The 16430-nt window shown below is 38.6% G+C and overlaps 2 protein-coding genes across 2 annotated transcripts; one reads left to right on the forward strand and one right to left on the reverse strand.

The window, feature by feature from the left end:
- Positions 1-270: 270 nt before the first annotated feature.
- On the reverse strand, positions 271-894 carry LOC132038431 (uncharacterized). The gene has a single exon (XM_059429102.1). The coding sequence runs from the start codon at positions 892-894 to the stop codon at positions 271-273; it is 624 nt and encodes a 207-aa protein (XP_059285085.1).
- An 11777-nt stretch (positions 895-12671) lies between these two features.
- On the forward strand, positions 12672-12989 carry LOC132038432 (extensin-like). The gene has a single exon (XM_059429103.1). It carries the CDS (start codon positions 12672-12674, stop codon positions 12987-12989), a length of 318 nt encoding a protein of 105 aa, XP_059285086.1.
- The last annotated feature ends 3441 nt before the right edge of the window (positions 12990-16430 follow it).

Below are 16430 nucleotides of genomic sequence, written 5' to 3' on the forward strand. Positions count from 1 at the left end.
AGCACCATATAACATTGACCGGAGGAAGCAATTAATTGGACGCGAATAACTTCTTTTTATCCAGCAATTAACGTCTTTGAAAAAGTACATCGAAAAACTGTTTGTTTATCATTTTCTTTGCTCTTATTGTAAGAAGTTACATTTACCTCTAAGCTCTAATCAATATAGACTCTTGGAGAAGAAAGAATATCTAATCATTTTTAATGCAAGGTTTTTTTTTTTTTTTTTTTTTTTTTTTTTTTTTTTTGTTGAACGGATATTTCATTAATATTAAGGAGTTACATAAGAAGAACTAGGAACAAACATGCTATCATTGACAGCTAACACACTTAGATTACCTAAACTAGTTAAGCTATTATACGATGCTAAGGAAACTACTTTTGCTGTCGTCACTCCTTGCTTTTCAGCTTCCAAAAGGGTGGTGACGCTTGTGGGCGGTGATAGCAAAATAGTTGGTTGATCATAATTTCCATACTTCAAGCCATGCTTGGATAGCAGATCTGCTACTTTGTTACCTTGTCTGAAGTTATGTCGCACTGCTGGACTACCGGTTGAGGCTTTTGAAGTAAATGAAGTACCTCCACTGAATCGGTTTCTACTTCCACAGGAGTATAGTTTCTCCCAAGCTAATTGTAAACCCTGTAAAAGTGCAAGGAGTTCAGCCATAGTATGGTTTAGACAGTGATTGGCTTGATAGAACCCCAGGATCCAATTCCCATAATGATCACGAAAAACACCACCAATGCCTCCCTTGTGCGTTGTGGAAGAATGAGCACCATCAATATTGAGTTTTAAATATCCTGGGAGGGGGGGATACCATTTAATATTCACCATTCTTGTGGCAGGATGAGGAGTAGCTGTAGAGGTGGAGTATTTATACTCTGTAGCTCTCATGACTATTTGATGAATATTAAGGCTGGTGGAGGTGCGAGAGAAGGCAGCATGGTTTCTCTTTAGCCAAATATGCCAAAGAACAAATGGATAGAATTCAGTCCAGGTTAAATTATTATAATGTATGGGAAGATTAAGCTTGTGCAGAGTGTGCAACCAATTAGAAGGGTTATTCAGAATATTACACAAATTTATGCCCAAGTCCAACCAAGTCTTTCTAGCAATTCTACAGTCTATTAGAGTATGAGTAATGGTTTCTTCGACTGAAGGACAAGAAGGGCAGAAAGAATTAGGGACTACGCCTATGTGATGCAGATCAGATTTAGTAGGCAGTCGGTTATGGGATATGAGCCAAAGAAAAAATCGTATTTTAGGTAGGGTGGGTAGAGACCAGATCCAATTATGGGAATAGGACGTCGGAGTTTTGTGGGCAATTAATTTTAAGACAGATTTGGTTGAAAATAAACCATTAGCTTCACCTGACCAGTAGGGCATATCAGTAGCTCCTGCTCGCAATTTAATGTTGGACGCTAAATGCCTTACGTGTAAAGGAATATGAAAAGAAAGGGTATTCCACTTCCAGTTAGAACCATCCCAGAAATCGGCAAGGGTGAGATGTTGCTCAGTTTGCTTCAGAGGGCTAGAAATAATGGAACGAAGCGGAGGTAGAGACGGAATCCAAGTATGAGTCCAAACGTTTAGTGTCTCGCCATTGCCTGGCGACCATGCTACAGCTAAGGAACAAATTTTGCTACCCTTTAAGATGTTGCGCCATATAAAGGATGAAGAGGGACTAGTAGGGTGCATGCCATATTTAGCAATGAGTATATTGGCCCAAAGATCATTTTTCTTGGTATAAAGCCGCCAAGCTAGACTAGCTAAAAAAGATAAGTTTTTGTGATAAGCTCGACAAAGATTGAGACCTCGTTGGGCTTTTGGAAGGGTAACCGTTTCCCAATTGACATAGTGCATTTTCTTTTTAAGAGAAGTGGTGCCCCATAAAAAATCTCGTTGTATATCAATGTGCTAACAAACAGTCTTTGGAAGGGAGAAGTATTGCATCGCATAAGCAGGGATTGCATTAGGAGTGGATTTTATAAGGGTTAGACGTCCAGCAGGGCTAAGATAGTGTAATTTCCAATTAGAGAGTTTATTTCTCATATTGTCCAGTATGTACTGAAAATCAGAGGACTTAGGGGGGTGTCTAAGAATAGGGAAGCCCAGGTATCGACCAAAATTATCCGTGCTAGTGATATTGAATAGTTGGCGTACAAGAAGGCGCACATTATTGTCACACGTTGGTGAGAAGAGTGCCTTAGACTTAGACACTTAGTAGGATTTATTTTTTTCCCTGAAATATGGCAAAACGATTGTAAGACATGGAAAATAGTATGAATGGATTTAGTATTAGCTTTAGCCACTATAGTTAAATCATCGGCAAAAAATAAATGGGAGAAGCGAGGAACTTTTCGACTAATCGATATAGGGTCCCAATTAAGAGTGTCTACCTGGCATGAGCTATGAGTAGCTAATAATTCCATGCAGAGAATAAAAATGTATGGAGACATAGGATCCCCTTGACGGATCCCTCTTGAAGGAGAGAAATAACTAGCTCTAGTGCCATTGACAAGAATTGCAATATTACTAGAGCTAATGCAGTGCATAATAAGCTTAGTAATCTTAGGGGGGTAATTTAAAATTTTTTAAAGTACTATAAACAAAAGACCACTCAAGACGATCAAAGGCTTTTTCATGATCTATTTCTAGAAGTAAGTTACCCGTACGATTCTTGCTTCTACTAGTGTGACGTAATAATTCCTGCACAATAATGGCATTATCACTAGCATGACGGCCTTTTAAAAAACTGGTTTGGTGGGGACCAATTAGGCTATCTAGGTATGGCTTGAGTGGTTAAGAATAATTTTGGTGATAACCTCAGAAAGAGTATTACACACCCCTATCGGTCGAAAGTTTTTAAGAAGATTAGCATTCTTAAATTTAGGAATCAGGCATAGCAAAGTATTATTTAGAGGGGTGGGTATCCTTTGGGAGGTAAACATTTCATGACATAACTTAATAACCGAATTACCCACTATATGCCAATACTTTTGATAAAAGAATGGATGGATACCATCGGGCCCCGGCGCTTTGAAAGGTTGGAAAGAAAAGATTGCCTGAACAATTTCATTATCTTGTAAGGGCTTATCTAAAGGAGTCAAATCAATACGATGAAAGCTACTGGAGAATTAACAATATAATTTAATTGAGTAAGGTGCTAATCAGTGGTAAAAACATTAGAGAAAAAGGACAGAGTGTGCTCCTTAATTTGATCCGGATCCGTTATCCAGTTGTCCTGATCATCCTTAAAGTAGCAGATGCGATTTCGTCTACGTCTATTAATAACAGAAAGGTGAAATTTTGTATTCGCATCACCATCGTTTAACCAATTTATACGAGATCTAAGTCGCCAAAATTCCTCCTCAATACGAAGGGTATTAGTATATTCTAGGACAAGATCTTTTTCAAGGTTTTGGAGAAAATTGCTATACGGGTAGGCTGGGGATTTTTGAATACCATTAATTCTAGCAACCAGACGCCGTTTTGTATGAAAAATATTCCCGAAAGTGTCACGATTCCAAACAGTGGCTTTTTCAGTGAAGATAGTAGTGGCATCCATCAGATCTCTATTAAACCAACTATCTTGTACTATTTGCTGAAATGTAGGATGAGTAAACCAGAAACTCTCCACTTTGAAGGGTTTAGGGCCTATAGGTCTCACATGAGGATGCATGAGTTGCACTAAAATTGGGTGATGGTCGGAATGAGTCTTAGGCAAGTGAGTGACAGAGGCATTGGGGTAAGTATCTAACCAGGAATCAGTCGCAAAGCATCGGTCCTAACTCTCTAAAATTAAGCCCCCATTTTTTCTATGGTTAGACCAAGTAAACCTATTCCCTTTAAAACCTAAATCAATAAGTCTACAGTGATTAATACAGTTCCAGAAACGAGAAGTCCTAGACCGATGAATATGTCTACCTCCCCACTTATCACCTTGGGTGAGAACTTCATTAAAGTCTCCTGCAACAAACCAGGGGTCAGTAATGGAGGTAGAAAAAGTTTCTAGACTACTCCAAAGCATGTTTCTGATAATATTTTTAGGACTAGCATAAATAACGCTAAAACACCAAGGCTTATGATTAGGGTATACCTGAACCATTGCATGGATTTCTTGATCAGATTTCCTAAGCTCAGTAACTGTTACAACATTCGTGTTCCAAAGTAGAACAATTCCCCCAGCTTGTCCTTGTGCAGGCACTTCTAAAAAGTCATCAAAGTCATAGTCATTCCTAAAGCTGACATGGCTGGACATGCGAGTCTCTAAAAGAGCTACCAAACAAGGTCTATGATAAGTAATGAGTTCCCTAAAATTTCGTTTAAACTCAGAATTGTTCCCCCCCTGATATTCCAAACAATTATACTAGTTTGATGAGACATGGGGGTGTGATTTACTGGGTTGGCCCTCGCAGCAAAGGGACTTGGCTTCAGAGTTGGGGTCAGAACCACCGCATATTTGGCTATTTCCCTATTCACCGCTGGGCGTAGATCGAATGAGCATTTCAGTAGTGCAATCGGGAAACATGAATATACTTCTTGTCTTCCAGTTCTGGAAAGATCATCATGGCTGACATTCTCAGTGTCGAGATCTCTGTGAAAGTCCCCCTTGGCATCTCCCCCACTGTCCCGTTGGGGACACCTGGCGGTGCAGGTTCTGGTGGAGTTGATGGTGGCGTTGGCATGGGCATTGGTGGTGGGGGGGAGGTGGTGGGAAAAGCAGTTGTAGTGGGGGTGCAGGGGTTGGTATTGGGATAGGTTGCCACGGGAAGAATAGGGGATTGACAGTGACGAGTTCCGGTGGCGTGTAGAATGGAAGTTGGGGGATTTGAGTGGGATTCATAAACTGATTGGAATGTTGGGGGAGGTTCCGATGATTGTGGAGAGTTTGAAGTAATGCTGGTGCTATCGCAGGGGCTAAGGGGTCTAGAACATTGGCCAGCCATTGGTGGTTCACATAATTCTCCATTGCAAGGTTCATCCCTTCGGTGATTAGTTGGGCAAGGAAGTTTTGGTTTTGAATGATTATCATTGTGTTGACCCCATTTATGTCTAGAGTAAAGAACACTGCCTGTCCCTGAAGGGCATGTTCTATCCAAGATTGTGGATGGTGGAGAGGGTGGACAGGTTGTGTCGCAAATATTAAAGGATGATGAGCCACCAGAGGTGGCAGTGGGTGGAGATTATTCATGAGAAAGGGAGAAGGTCGGACTGGTTGTGTGAAGAGGATTGGTGGGTTCCTCCGGTCGAGCAGGTGGACAGGTCTTACCATCGTCAATAAGCTTAGAATTATTTAAGGAGGAGAAGGAGAGATTTGTTTGTTTAAATGATTACAAATCTTCGTCTTGGGATGGAGTAATCACCGCATTGGGCAGATTTAAAGAAGGTAAAGTGGGCAAAATATTTCCGAAAGGTTCTTGGAAGTCGATTTGCATGGCATCCATGTGTCTAACAGGGTTGGACAATTGTCCAATGGTATCTGTCATTGGTAAAGCTTGAATGGAGAGCAAGGAAAAACCATTAACCACAGTTGTCTTAGGGGATACGTGTTCAAAACCACTAGAAGTTTTGTTGTTAATACTCTTGGGGTGGGACACGTTTGAGACAGCTGTCAACTTTTTATTGGCCGACACTCTTGGATGTATCGAAGAGTGAGTAGAAGAGGAAGAGGTATTCCTGTATTCTGAGCTCTTTTGAGTGGAGCCAGTACAAAAAGACAGTTCAGAAGAATTTTCATTAATCTCGGGAAGAAGATGAAATTTGTTAGAGTACGATAACGACTCATCAACACCTTTTCGTTTTTTATTCGGAACTGGATGTTGGGGTTTTGGAACTGGGTGACTATTGGCCAGGACTGTCGTTACTGCATGCGTGGGAACTGCAGGACTTTTAGACTTAGAGACACTATGCTGATTAATATTATGACTAAAATTTGAATTAACATTAACATTTGCACCCTTTTTAACTGAAGAAGAAGAGTTAGACAAAGTAACTTTAGAACCCTGTTTAAGAGAAGAAGAAGAGTTAGTAGAATTAATGGATTTGAAAGACAATTTTTGGGTGGATAAAAACTTACCAGTATCCGCCGAGAAATTTTTTACATTAATACCTGAACTCTCTGTTTTTTGCTTCTGGGATACAAGGTGATCTGGTTCTGGATGTGAAGATGAGCCTGGATCTCGGCTTTTAGGGGAACCTTTACGTTTGGTAGCAAATGAGCAGTGGTGGCCATGTTTTCCGGCGATTGAGAGTTATTTGCATCAGACTGCTTATTGGGTAACGTGGTAGAGGAAGAGTGGGGGCAAGACCCCTGAGTATGACCCAATCTTCCACAACCTTTACAGAGGAGAGGAAGCCTTCACTTTCATAAACTATTTGTGATCCGATTTGAATACGCGTAACTACAGGTTCCTCTAGCGGAATTTGAACACATAGGCGTGCGTATCTCCCACGCAGTGTAGAACTGGTGCAAGCGTCAACTTTTAGAAGTCGACCAATGGAGTTCCCAATCCTTTGTAGGAGTAGACCATCGTAAAATTCCGTTGGTAGCTCTGGTAAACGGATCCATACGGCAATGTGTTTGTTTGGCCTCATTTGCCACAAAATTTGGTTCCCACCGCTTAATAGATAGAAAATGTCCATTGCCAAACCAAGGTCCGTTTTTGAGGACATGGATCATGTTTTCCTCCTTAGCGAATTTAACTATGAAATAGTCCGAACCCAGATCTATTAAAGGAAAATTTTTAGAGGCTTTCCACATATCTTGAATTTTCTTTTTGAGATAGTGGTGGACTATTCGTTTGCCGATGAGCTTTATTATCAATGAGAACTTCCAAGGAGTGTGTAGACGATTCGTGTCCTCTATGGTCAAATGAAAAGTTTTAATACCATTTATGAGACTATCCATATCATTTCCTTGGGTAGCAGGATTATGGGAACAATAATTTGTTCAGTGGACAAGAGATTGTTTTTAAAGCTAGTACCAGATAAGGGGTCAGTAACCAATTCCGGACTATGAATAATATCCGGTGGTTTTGGAGGAATTGTTTGATGATTTGGGTCTGAATTAATGGTCATTTCCGTATCAGAATCAGTTTGCATAAATGGAGTAGGCCTGTAAGGTTAGAGAGAAGGAGGAGAATTAACTCTTACTTATCTCCCAATTTAATGCAAGGTTTTTTATGTCATGAACTAATCTATGTACTTGTAGTTTAAAAGACTTGTTGCGTTTTATTCCCCCGTCTCATTTTAATTTTCTCTTATACTAGAAATAAATTTTTCTTTTTACTTATCTATAGTAGCAAATCAAAAGTGATATTTTTTTTTCAATATTACCCCCTTATCTGTAAGTAATTATATAAAGTAACATCTATGAAACTTAAATTTCCAAAGCGTAATTAATAATGATAATACGGAAAAGAGTCAAATCCCCTTAACGTATTAGAAATGGCTTAAAAATACCCTCCTTCTACCTATTTGGAAAATGCCCTTAACATTAAATTTAAGCATAAAATTGTCCCTCCTTTTAACAGAAGCTGATGTGGAATTTATGAATTTTTTAAATTAAATATGTGGCATTATTTTTTTCGGCAACTTACAAGAATAACTATCTTGTAAGGGCTGCTAACAATTAGTAGCTACCTTTTATCAATTTACTATTCGTAGCTAGTTTATGACAAATTCGTTGTATTTGAGTGTATTTGAATACACTGTTCAGTTTTATCCAACCTTATCTGATGTCACGTGTATTTGAATACATGCAACCTTAATTTCTCTGAATACTTGTGTATTCAAAATGATTGTATTTCAGTGCATTTAAATACATGACGGAGGTATATTTATTTATATATATATATATATATATAGATGTATCCTTTTGTTTTGGTTGTATATAGATTATTCAAACAACACATACAGTCAAATACATTTAGTTTGCCCAAAAATACAATCAGCCAAATACATTAAACTTATAATTTACAATCAAAAACTGACGAAATACACTCAAATCTGAGATACAAGAAGGAGAAGAAGCCATGGATTCCGATCAAATACAAAAAAATACACTAAAAAAATGACGAATACATTCAAATATACTCAGATCTGATATACAAGAAGGAGAAGAAGCCATGAATTCTGGTCCAATTTCCAGTCAAATACAAAAAATACACTAAAAAAAATAACGAATACACTCAAATCTGAGATCTCATTTTTGTTACTTCAAAGATCTCGTGTTGTTACAAATGGACCACAAATCAGAGGCGGATCCAGGATTTGAAGCTTGTGGGTTCCTAGCTAGCAGTGTTTGTTGTTACTGGGTTCTCAGCTCAAATTTCTTATATATTTGAAGGGCTTCACATTATAAATACAAGGTTCGGATAAAAGTTGTGGGTTCCCACGAACCCACACCCAATGTATGGATCCGCCCCTGCCGCAAATAAAGACCCAAAATTCGACTAAACATTCGGCCCCATTTTCAATTGCATTTTGGCGGTGAAGTTAACGCCACCACCTCTGGATGGCGAGTTTCCGGCGAAATCGAATTGTAAGCTCTTGAATTCTACTAAAACCCTTATTTACATTCCTAATTTTCTGGATTTTTATTGTTGTTTATCTGAAACCTTATAGTTATAGAGTATAGAATAGTAAGGTTATAAAATATGAAGTAATTACGAGGTGGTCACTGTTTCAATCAATCACCTATAGCACAAAACTATGCCTCCACTACTTTTATTCGGATATGACTAGATCTGGTTGGAGAGAGGCACCAGATAGAGGGAAAGGTATTTGGCCAGAGAGAGGAAAAGGTATTTGGACGGAGAGAAGAAAAGGTATTTGGTTGGATAGATGAACGGAGAGAGAGAGAGAGAGAGAGAGAGAGAGAGGTGAGGGAGAACAGAGGAATGAGGGAGAAATACAAGCCAAAAACTTAATGTGTTTTGGTATAGCTATAAATGGTAATTTACAAAATCATTGTAGTTACTAAATATAAATAAATTAAAAGATAGTTATTATCAATAATTACCTCTTAAAGGTAGCTATGTCAAGTAATTATTCCTATTTTTATTGGTGCACATATAATTAGACCCAAAACAATGCACAATCCAACCCATTAACACAAATCTATTTTTAAAAAACCCCACACTTCTTCCTCTTCATCCAACATAGATTCAGTGTTGCATTTGTATTTTAAAGAGTCTCTATAATATATTTTGCAAGTTCGGGTAGACTAACAATGATATTTATGCCTTCATATATGTGAGGGGATGGCTTTTTCCTTTTGTTTCTATCCCTATATAGTCTATATTCAAGGTGATTTCCATAAGATATTGCTTTATTTCATAAGAAAATTCCACTTCAATCCTCAGGCCCTTAATTTTGCGCGAGAATATACATTTGTCTGTTAATACTTCTTGCATTAAAACAATCAGGAACTTTTGTTTGTCTTTTATGCGTTTGATCATTTGATTTTTGTCCTTTTACTTGCTTTCAATCCCCATGAATAGCTGATAATATATCCAGTGAAAGATTGTTCCGCTTTAAAATGCTCTTATGATGCATTCACTTTATCTTAAATGTAATAAACCTTCAATCATGCTTTACCCGAACATTACAATCACCTCTACGGGTGTGTGTATGGAGGAAAATATTTTTCAATTTTTTCATGTTCGTTTCGTCAAAATTTTTGGAAAACATTTTCTTTAGGAAAACAAGTTCCTTAAAAATGGGTAAAATGACTTCCCTAATCAAAATAGGAAAAACAAGTCCACAAGTGGCATTTCACCAACCACCCGACCCAGCCCCCAACCACCAAACCCCAACCACTCCCACAACCCCACACACCACCCCCACCCCCACCCCTAAAAAGTTTTCGGAAAATGTTTTCCTCCATACCGAACACACTCTTAGTTCCTAATTTATTATTATTATTTACTGTATTCACTTACTAATGCATTTCTCAAAACATTGCATTTATTATATCGAAAGGGTGATATAGTAAAATTATCATTTTATTTTTTGGTCCTTAATAGGCGTGTCAACTTATAACATGACAAGTAAAAATAGACAAAAGAATATTTATTAGTACATATTGTTTTCCTGGGAATGCTCACGACATAGGATTCAGCAAAAATTGTTGCCAAGAAGAGGAAAAAGTGTTGGGTCTTTTAAAAAATGGGTTGGATTAATGGGTTGAATTGTGAATGACTTTGGGTCTAATTAGATGTGGACCAATAAAAATAATGTCATATATTTAATTAAAAAACCCATATTCCACATCAGCTTATGTTAAAAGGAGGGGTAATTTTAGGCTAAATTTTAACATTAAGGGTATTTTTTATCCAAATAGGTGGAAGGAAGAGCATTTTTACTCCAATAGGTGAAAGGAGGGCAATTTTGAACCATTGTTAATACGTTGAGAGTATTTTTAACCCTTTTCTGATGATAATATAGTAAAACAACACCTTAATAGAATAGTTTCTTAAGGTGAGTGTCATGTCAACAAAAATCAAGTTAAATAAACAGCTGGAGTATATTCTTTGGTTTAAAAGTAAAAGGATAAATAATCAGATAGGCAAGATTATCAACCGAGCCAATTCAATGATCACATCGAGATTATCAGATTGAATTTGGCTTAAAGGTTCACACAACACGTGGACACAATGAAATGACGGAAACAGAAGGAAAATATGAACCCACTAGGGCTAATTTTGTTGGACGCTCACTCAACTTTCATTTTATTATATTAAAATTATTAAATTGTTTATATAATAAATAATCACTCGACTTTACCTAGTTATTATGAAGTCACAAAATAATTATTTCTAATGAAAATCACTTGACTTTGTTAAATATCACATAAAGTTGTCACTAAGAGGAATCAAAAGAGACATTTAATATGATACTCAGGCAAAGTCAAATGACTTTTGGTTACAAAAAAAAATTGTTTAGTGACTGATAGTTCCAAGTGCATTCGTGTTTTGATGATTGTCAAACTGTTTTAGAACTAGATAAGACACCTGGTCTGTAATCTGCTCTCTATGCACCTTGCACTGTCGGCAGAGACAGTTGTAAAGCCAAGCCACTTGAGTTGGCTCATGCTTTAGGTCAAAATTGAAGAGTGGCCTCTTTTCACCCCATATGCTCCCACTATATATACATCATGATGGCAACATATTTAGTAGACTTGAGAACCAAATCTAAATCGTGCAAAGTTGTCGGCACAAGTTCTCAAGATCTCTCAAGAACAAAGTTACTTTCAAGCTGAAGAACCAGATCCGATATGAGTTTAGTCTATGTTTTTTAGGTTGTTTGTAAGTCTCTGTTATTTGGTGCTTAAACTGTAAACCTACTCTTCGATAAAAAGAAGCTGATTGTAGGTGTCTTAAATTCTCAAGGTTGCTTCCACAAGCTCTTGAGTGGTACACTAGGCTAGAGTTAGCTAAGTCGTATTAGTGTGTGGCTAGAGTTAGTCACTGTGCTGGAATTCTCAAAGGGTGCCTTTGAGTGGTACACTAGGCTGGGTGAGTCTAGGTGTATTAGTGTGCTTGGCTAGGGGTAGTCAACTGTGAGGGTTGCATAAGCGTTATTGTAAGGGTGACGTATTATGAGAGTTAATTCCTAGCTTACGGTAAAGTTGTAACATGAGTTGCTCGGTTAGTGGAGTTCAAATCCTATTGGGGTAGGTCGTGGTTTTTAATCTTGAGCAATGAGTTTTCCACAGTAAAATCTTGCCTTCTGTACTTACTACATTACGTAAGGGAACTGGTACTCAACCAGGTCCTTTCATATTGTGTTTGGTGGACGCACGGCCTGCATCAATGACCTTATGTGATACTTAAGCAAAATTCGACGATTTTTGTTATAAAAAGATAGGTGAATGACTTTTTGTGATTTAGGCAAAGTATATTAAAATATTACCCGCATCTATCCAACATCCCGACATCACACTATAATTCAATTTTTGTCCAAATTGTGAAGTAAATTGGCTTCTAAATGCGGCATTTCATTAGTTACTTTTTCAGGCCCTTGACTTGTCACATGACTTTGAATTTCATATTTCCATATATGAAAAAAAGAAACATAATATCCTTAGTACTAACTGACTATGATATAATAAAATAAAAGTTAAATGATCACAGGTGACCTTAATGGAAACACATTAAGAGAAAGTGGTCTTTTGTTGAATAGAACCGAATATAATGAATGATCTACGTAGATCGAATAACCTTGCCCGGTTCAAGAGATCATCCTAAGCCGACCAAGATTGAAGACCGCCTTAAATATTATCGGTACGTAATGAGTATCTAACATAAGAATTGCACCGAATAACCAATTTACACCCTATTATTTAAGTTATATTCAGTTTTTTTTTAAAAAAAAAATTATTTAACTTATAGCCAATCTTCGCAAACTTCAGACAAAAGTTTGTGTGTTGTTCCTCCTCCTCCACTCCTCCTTCTCAATTGTTGTAAAACCAAAGTTTTAAGCAAGGACCAAGACCTATTATTCTTGCTAGACTTGGATGCTCATTCAAGCTCCAAACATTTGACTAATCAATCATCAAGTGATATGTTTGGCATCTAATTGGAAAAAACTAGTTTATGCCGAGCGCATGTGTTTTTCTCTCGGCGCACGTTTAGCAGGATAGCTAACGTACGCCAATGACAACCATGGCCCGCCAACGACGCCGCCAAACACAACCACCAGAACCCACCTTACAAAAACCCAAAAGCCCCAATCCAGATCCCAAGCCACCTCACCACACCCCCCATCTGGATCCCAAATCGACAAAGATATTAACCCCTCCGCCGCAATCCACTGAGCCACCAATTGCGACGGTGAGAGCGCAAATTGATACTCCAACACCTGGACTACCAGCTCTAATCCAACCAGATTTGAAGGATTCATCACCTACAACAGAGAATGAACGCACAGTTACCCCGGTATCTGGTATACCACAAACCCTAGCTCCAATGCATTTTGGGTAATGGATGGTAGGTCGGGGAAGTGCTCCCACTGTGTTCCAACATCCACCCATCAGAGATCTACATGGACCCACAAATGGCGAAGTTCAGAGACAAACAAATGCTACACCTGTGTGTTCACAACTTCCACCAGAAAAAGAGACCACCCAAGCTCCGTTGCAAAAGGAAACGTCAGACACGGTGAGGAAACTCTCCTACTCAGTGAATTCTAGTGTCGTTAAGGAGGTAGAAGGAGAGTACATTAAGCCCCCGTCACTAGCAGAGATATTAAAAGGAAATTGTTCATTCCATTAAGGTAAAAATCTCGAATACTTCCCCCCTGTAATCAAAGATGGTGTGACTGTGGTAAAGTTGAACCCTGCTGAAGTAGAGGAGCAGAAATCTAAATGGGAGCATGCTTTGATTGGCTTTGTAATAGGGGGAAATCCCTTATTCAAGGATATATTGCGATTCGTGTATGGGGTATAGAACTTTGTAAGCACACCTCAAGTCTTCTTGCACACCGATGGATACTTCATATACATATTTGAGTGTGAGGAGGATATGGAGTCAGTGCTTGAGACTGGTCCGTTTACTTTCAACAACAGACCCTTGATATTGAAACATTAGGAGGAAGAGTTTCAAATTAGTGAGGAATCATCATGTTTGCTCCCTATTTGGGTAACTTTTCCTAGCTTACCTATTTCCTACTGGGCAGTTGAGAATTTGGGAAGAATTGCAAGTAGTCTAGAAAAACCCATATGTACTGATAAGTTAACAACTCAAGAAGAAAGGGCATCCTATGCCAGATTGTTGATTGAAATGGACACGACCAAACCATTCCATGATTCTAACAACATTGAGACTCCAAATGGCAAAATCAGACAACAACTATTAACTATGATTGGAAGCCAAATTTTTGCCAGGACTGTCTCCAAATTGATCATCATAATGTCAATTGCAAGGCCAACAACTTGACAAATCCCAAGCCAGATGTTAAGCGAAATAAGCAACAGAGGATGAAGGCTAGAGACAATAATGGCAATCCAAGCCTGAGGAACCATTGCCTAAGCCACTAGCAACAGCGAATGAGCGTACCACTTGATGCTCAAACTGCTTTGGAGAGTCTTGCTCCTTCTCTGATAGAGCAGGAAAAAGTAAGGCTGAAAGGAAAAAGTAAGGAAGTACCGGAGAGCACAACATTGACCACAGAGGCTGTAAACAATAATATCGAACAACTCCTGATGAGAAATGCAACATCAGGCATCAAAATCCCTGAAGGAGGAAAAGTAGATAAGGGGCAGAGAAGGGTAGATTTCAACCTCCCATGATTTTCTGTTCTTGGAATATAAGAGGGTTGAACAAGCCCTTTAAGCAGAAGGAATTAACTACCTTCTTGCTCAAGAATAAAGTAGATATGATAGGGTGTTTAGAAACTAAAATAAAGGCACACAAGGCTGTGCAGGTGAAGAGAAAATTAGGGCAAGAATGGACTGTTTTTACAGATTATCCTGTAGTGCCTTATGGCAGGATATGGGTATGTTGGCAACATCAAAAGGCGTGAGGTCAAGATCTTACATTCAGATGCTCAGACTGTACTTTGCTCAATTGCTGACAAGAACTCTCAATTCTCCTGTCATATGCCCTTTGTGTATGGCTTAAATAGTAATAATGAAAGAAAGCAATTATGGAGTCAACTTAGAGCTCTACACACGACTATAACTGGGCCTTAGCTCATACTAGGGGACTTCAATAGTATGTTATCTGTGGATGACAGAATAAATGGACAACCAGTGGTACAATCAGAGTTAAATGATTTCCAGGATTGTGTTGCTGATATAGGGGTGGGACAACTTACTTGAAGAGGATGCAAATACTCGTGGAGCAATAAAAGAGATGCAGATGTGAGAATTTATAGCCTCATAGTTTGGATTTTGGGAAATTCACACTAGTTCATAGAGTATAACAACCTAGCTGCTTGGTATCACAATCCTGAATGTTCTGACCATTCTCTAATCGTTGTCAACACTGAGGTAAGCAGGCACCAGCTCCTAAAACCATTCAGGCTCTATAATGTGTTGTTGACACAACAATCCTTCAAAGAAATAGTGACAAACACATAGAGTCAACATGTTCCTGGCCATACAATATGTATCAGGTTTGGAGAAAGTTGAAAATAATTGCAAATGCAGCTGGCTAGTTAAACAAAGATATGAACAAGTTAGATAAAAAGCTGGAAGAGCTACATGAGCAGCTACAGATCACTCAGGCCCAACTAAGCTCAGATCTATTTAACAACCAGCTCATCCTAGATGAAAGAGAGCTTACAAATCAGATAGAGAAATGGTCACAAGTCCATGAAAAAGTCCTCAAACAGAAATTCAGAGCCACTTGGATAGCTCATGAGGATTTAAACACCAAATTTTCCCATGCCTCACTGAAAGCTAAGCAAGCTAGAAATAAGGTGGTTGCTATTTGCAATGGACTGGGGACCCAATTGACTGACCCTACACAGATTCAATAGGAATTCTTGAAGTTCTTTACTGAACTACTTGGCACAAATGCAACTGAACTTCCCAGTCTCAATATGGATATTGCTAGAGATGGGCCTTGCCTTGGTACTGAGCAACAACTATTACTAACAAAAGAAGTAAGTAGGGAAGAAATACTTCAAGCATTGAAAGAACTCCCACCAGATAAGGCTCCAGGGGTGGATAGATTTCCTGCTGAATTCTTCAAAATTTACTGGCATCTGATAGGAGAAGATCTGATAAAAGCAATACTGGATTTTCTTGCAAATAGAAAGATGCTAAAGGGTATAAACTACACCACTATTACCTTGGTGCCCAAAGTACCTAATCCAACCTTTGTTAAAGAATTTTGACCAATTGCTTGTTGTATTGGGTGTCAGAGGATCCATAGTACCTGCAGCCTCCCGGACTTCATATTCATTGGAAAACGAGGGAAGGGATCTCTTTCTCCTCGCAACGGAAAAAAAAGGAACCCAGATTTGACTCGCACAACCTAACGATACATCCAATACCAATGATCTCGTGCCTAGAATGCGTTGCTAGATCTCTGCGCTGTAAAAGCTATACAGCAACAACGAACGCGCTTTGACCCCGAGCTTCCTTTCATTCCTTCGCCCTTTCGATAGGTGAATCAACGAGCTCATTTCCTTTCTTTCTCTCATCCACCACCTATAAACTGATTGCAAAAATACTCACTTCTAGATTGAAACTAGTGGTGGATCAAATAGTGAGAGCATCACAATCTGCCTTCATTGAGGGGAGAAGTACATTGGATAATGTCATAGTAGCCCATGAACTTATAAAAGGCTATGGACACAAGGGTGTCTCTCCAAGATGCATTGTAAAAGTGGATATAAGGAAGGTATATGACTCAGTAGAATGGTGTTTTATGAGAATGGTGCTTCATGAGTTTGTCTTTCCTGTAAAGTTTGTG

This window comes from Lycium ferocissimum, chromosome 11, assembly GCF_029784015.1.
Source record: "Lycium ferocissimum isolate CSIRO_LF1 chromosome 11, AGI_CSIRO_Lferr_CH_V1, whole genome shotgun sequence".
In the NCBI taxonomy this organism is placed as follows: Eukaryota; Viridiplantae; Streptophyta; class Magnoliopsida; order Solanales; family Solanaceae; genus Lycium; species Lycium ferocissimum.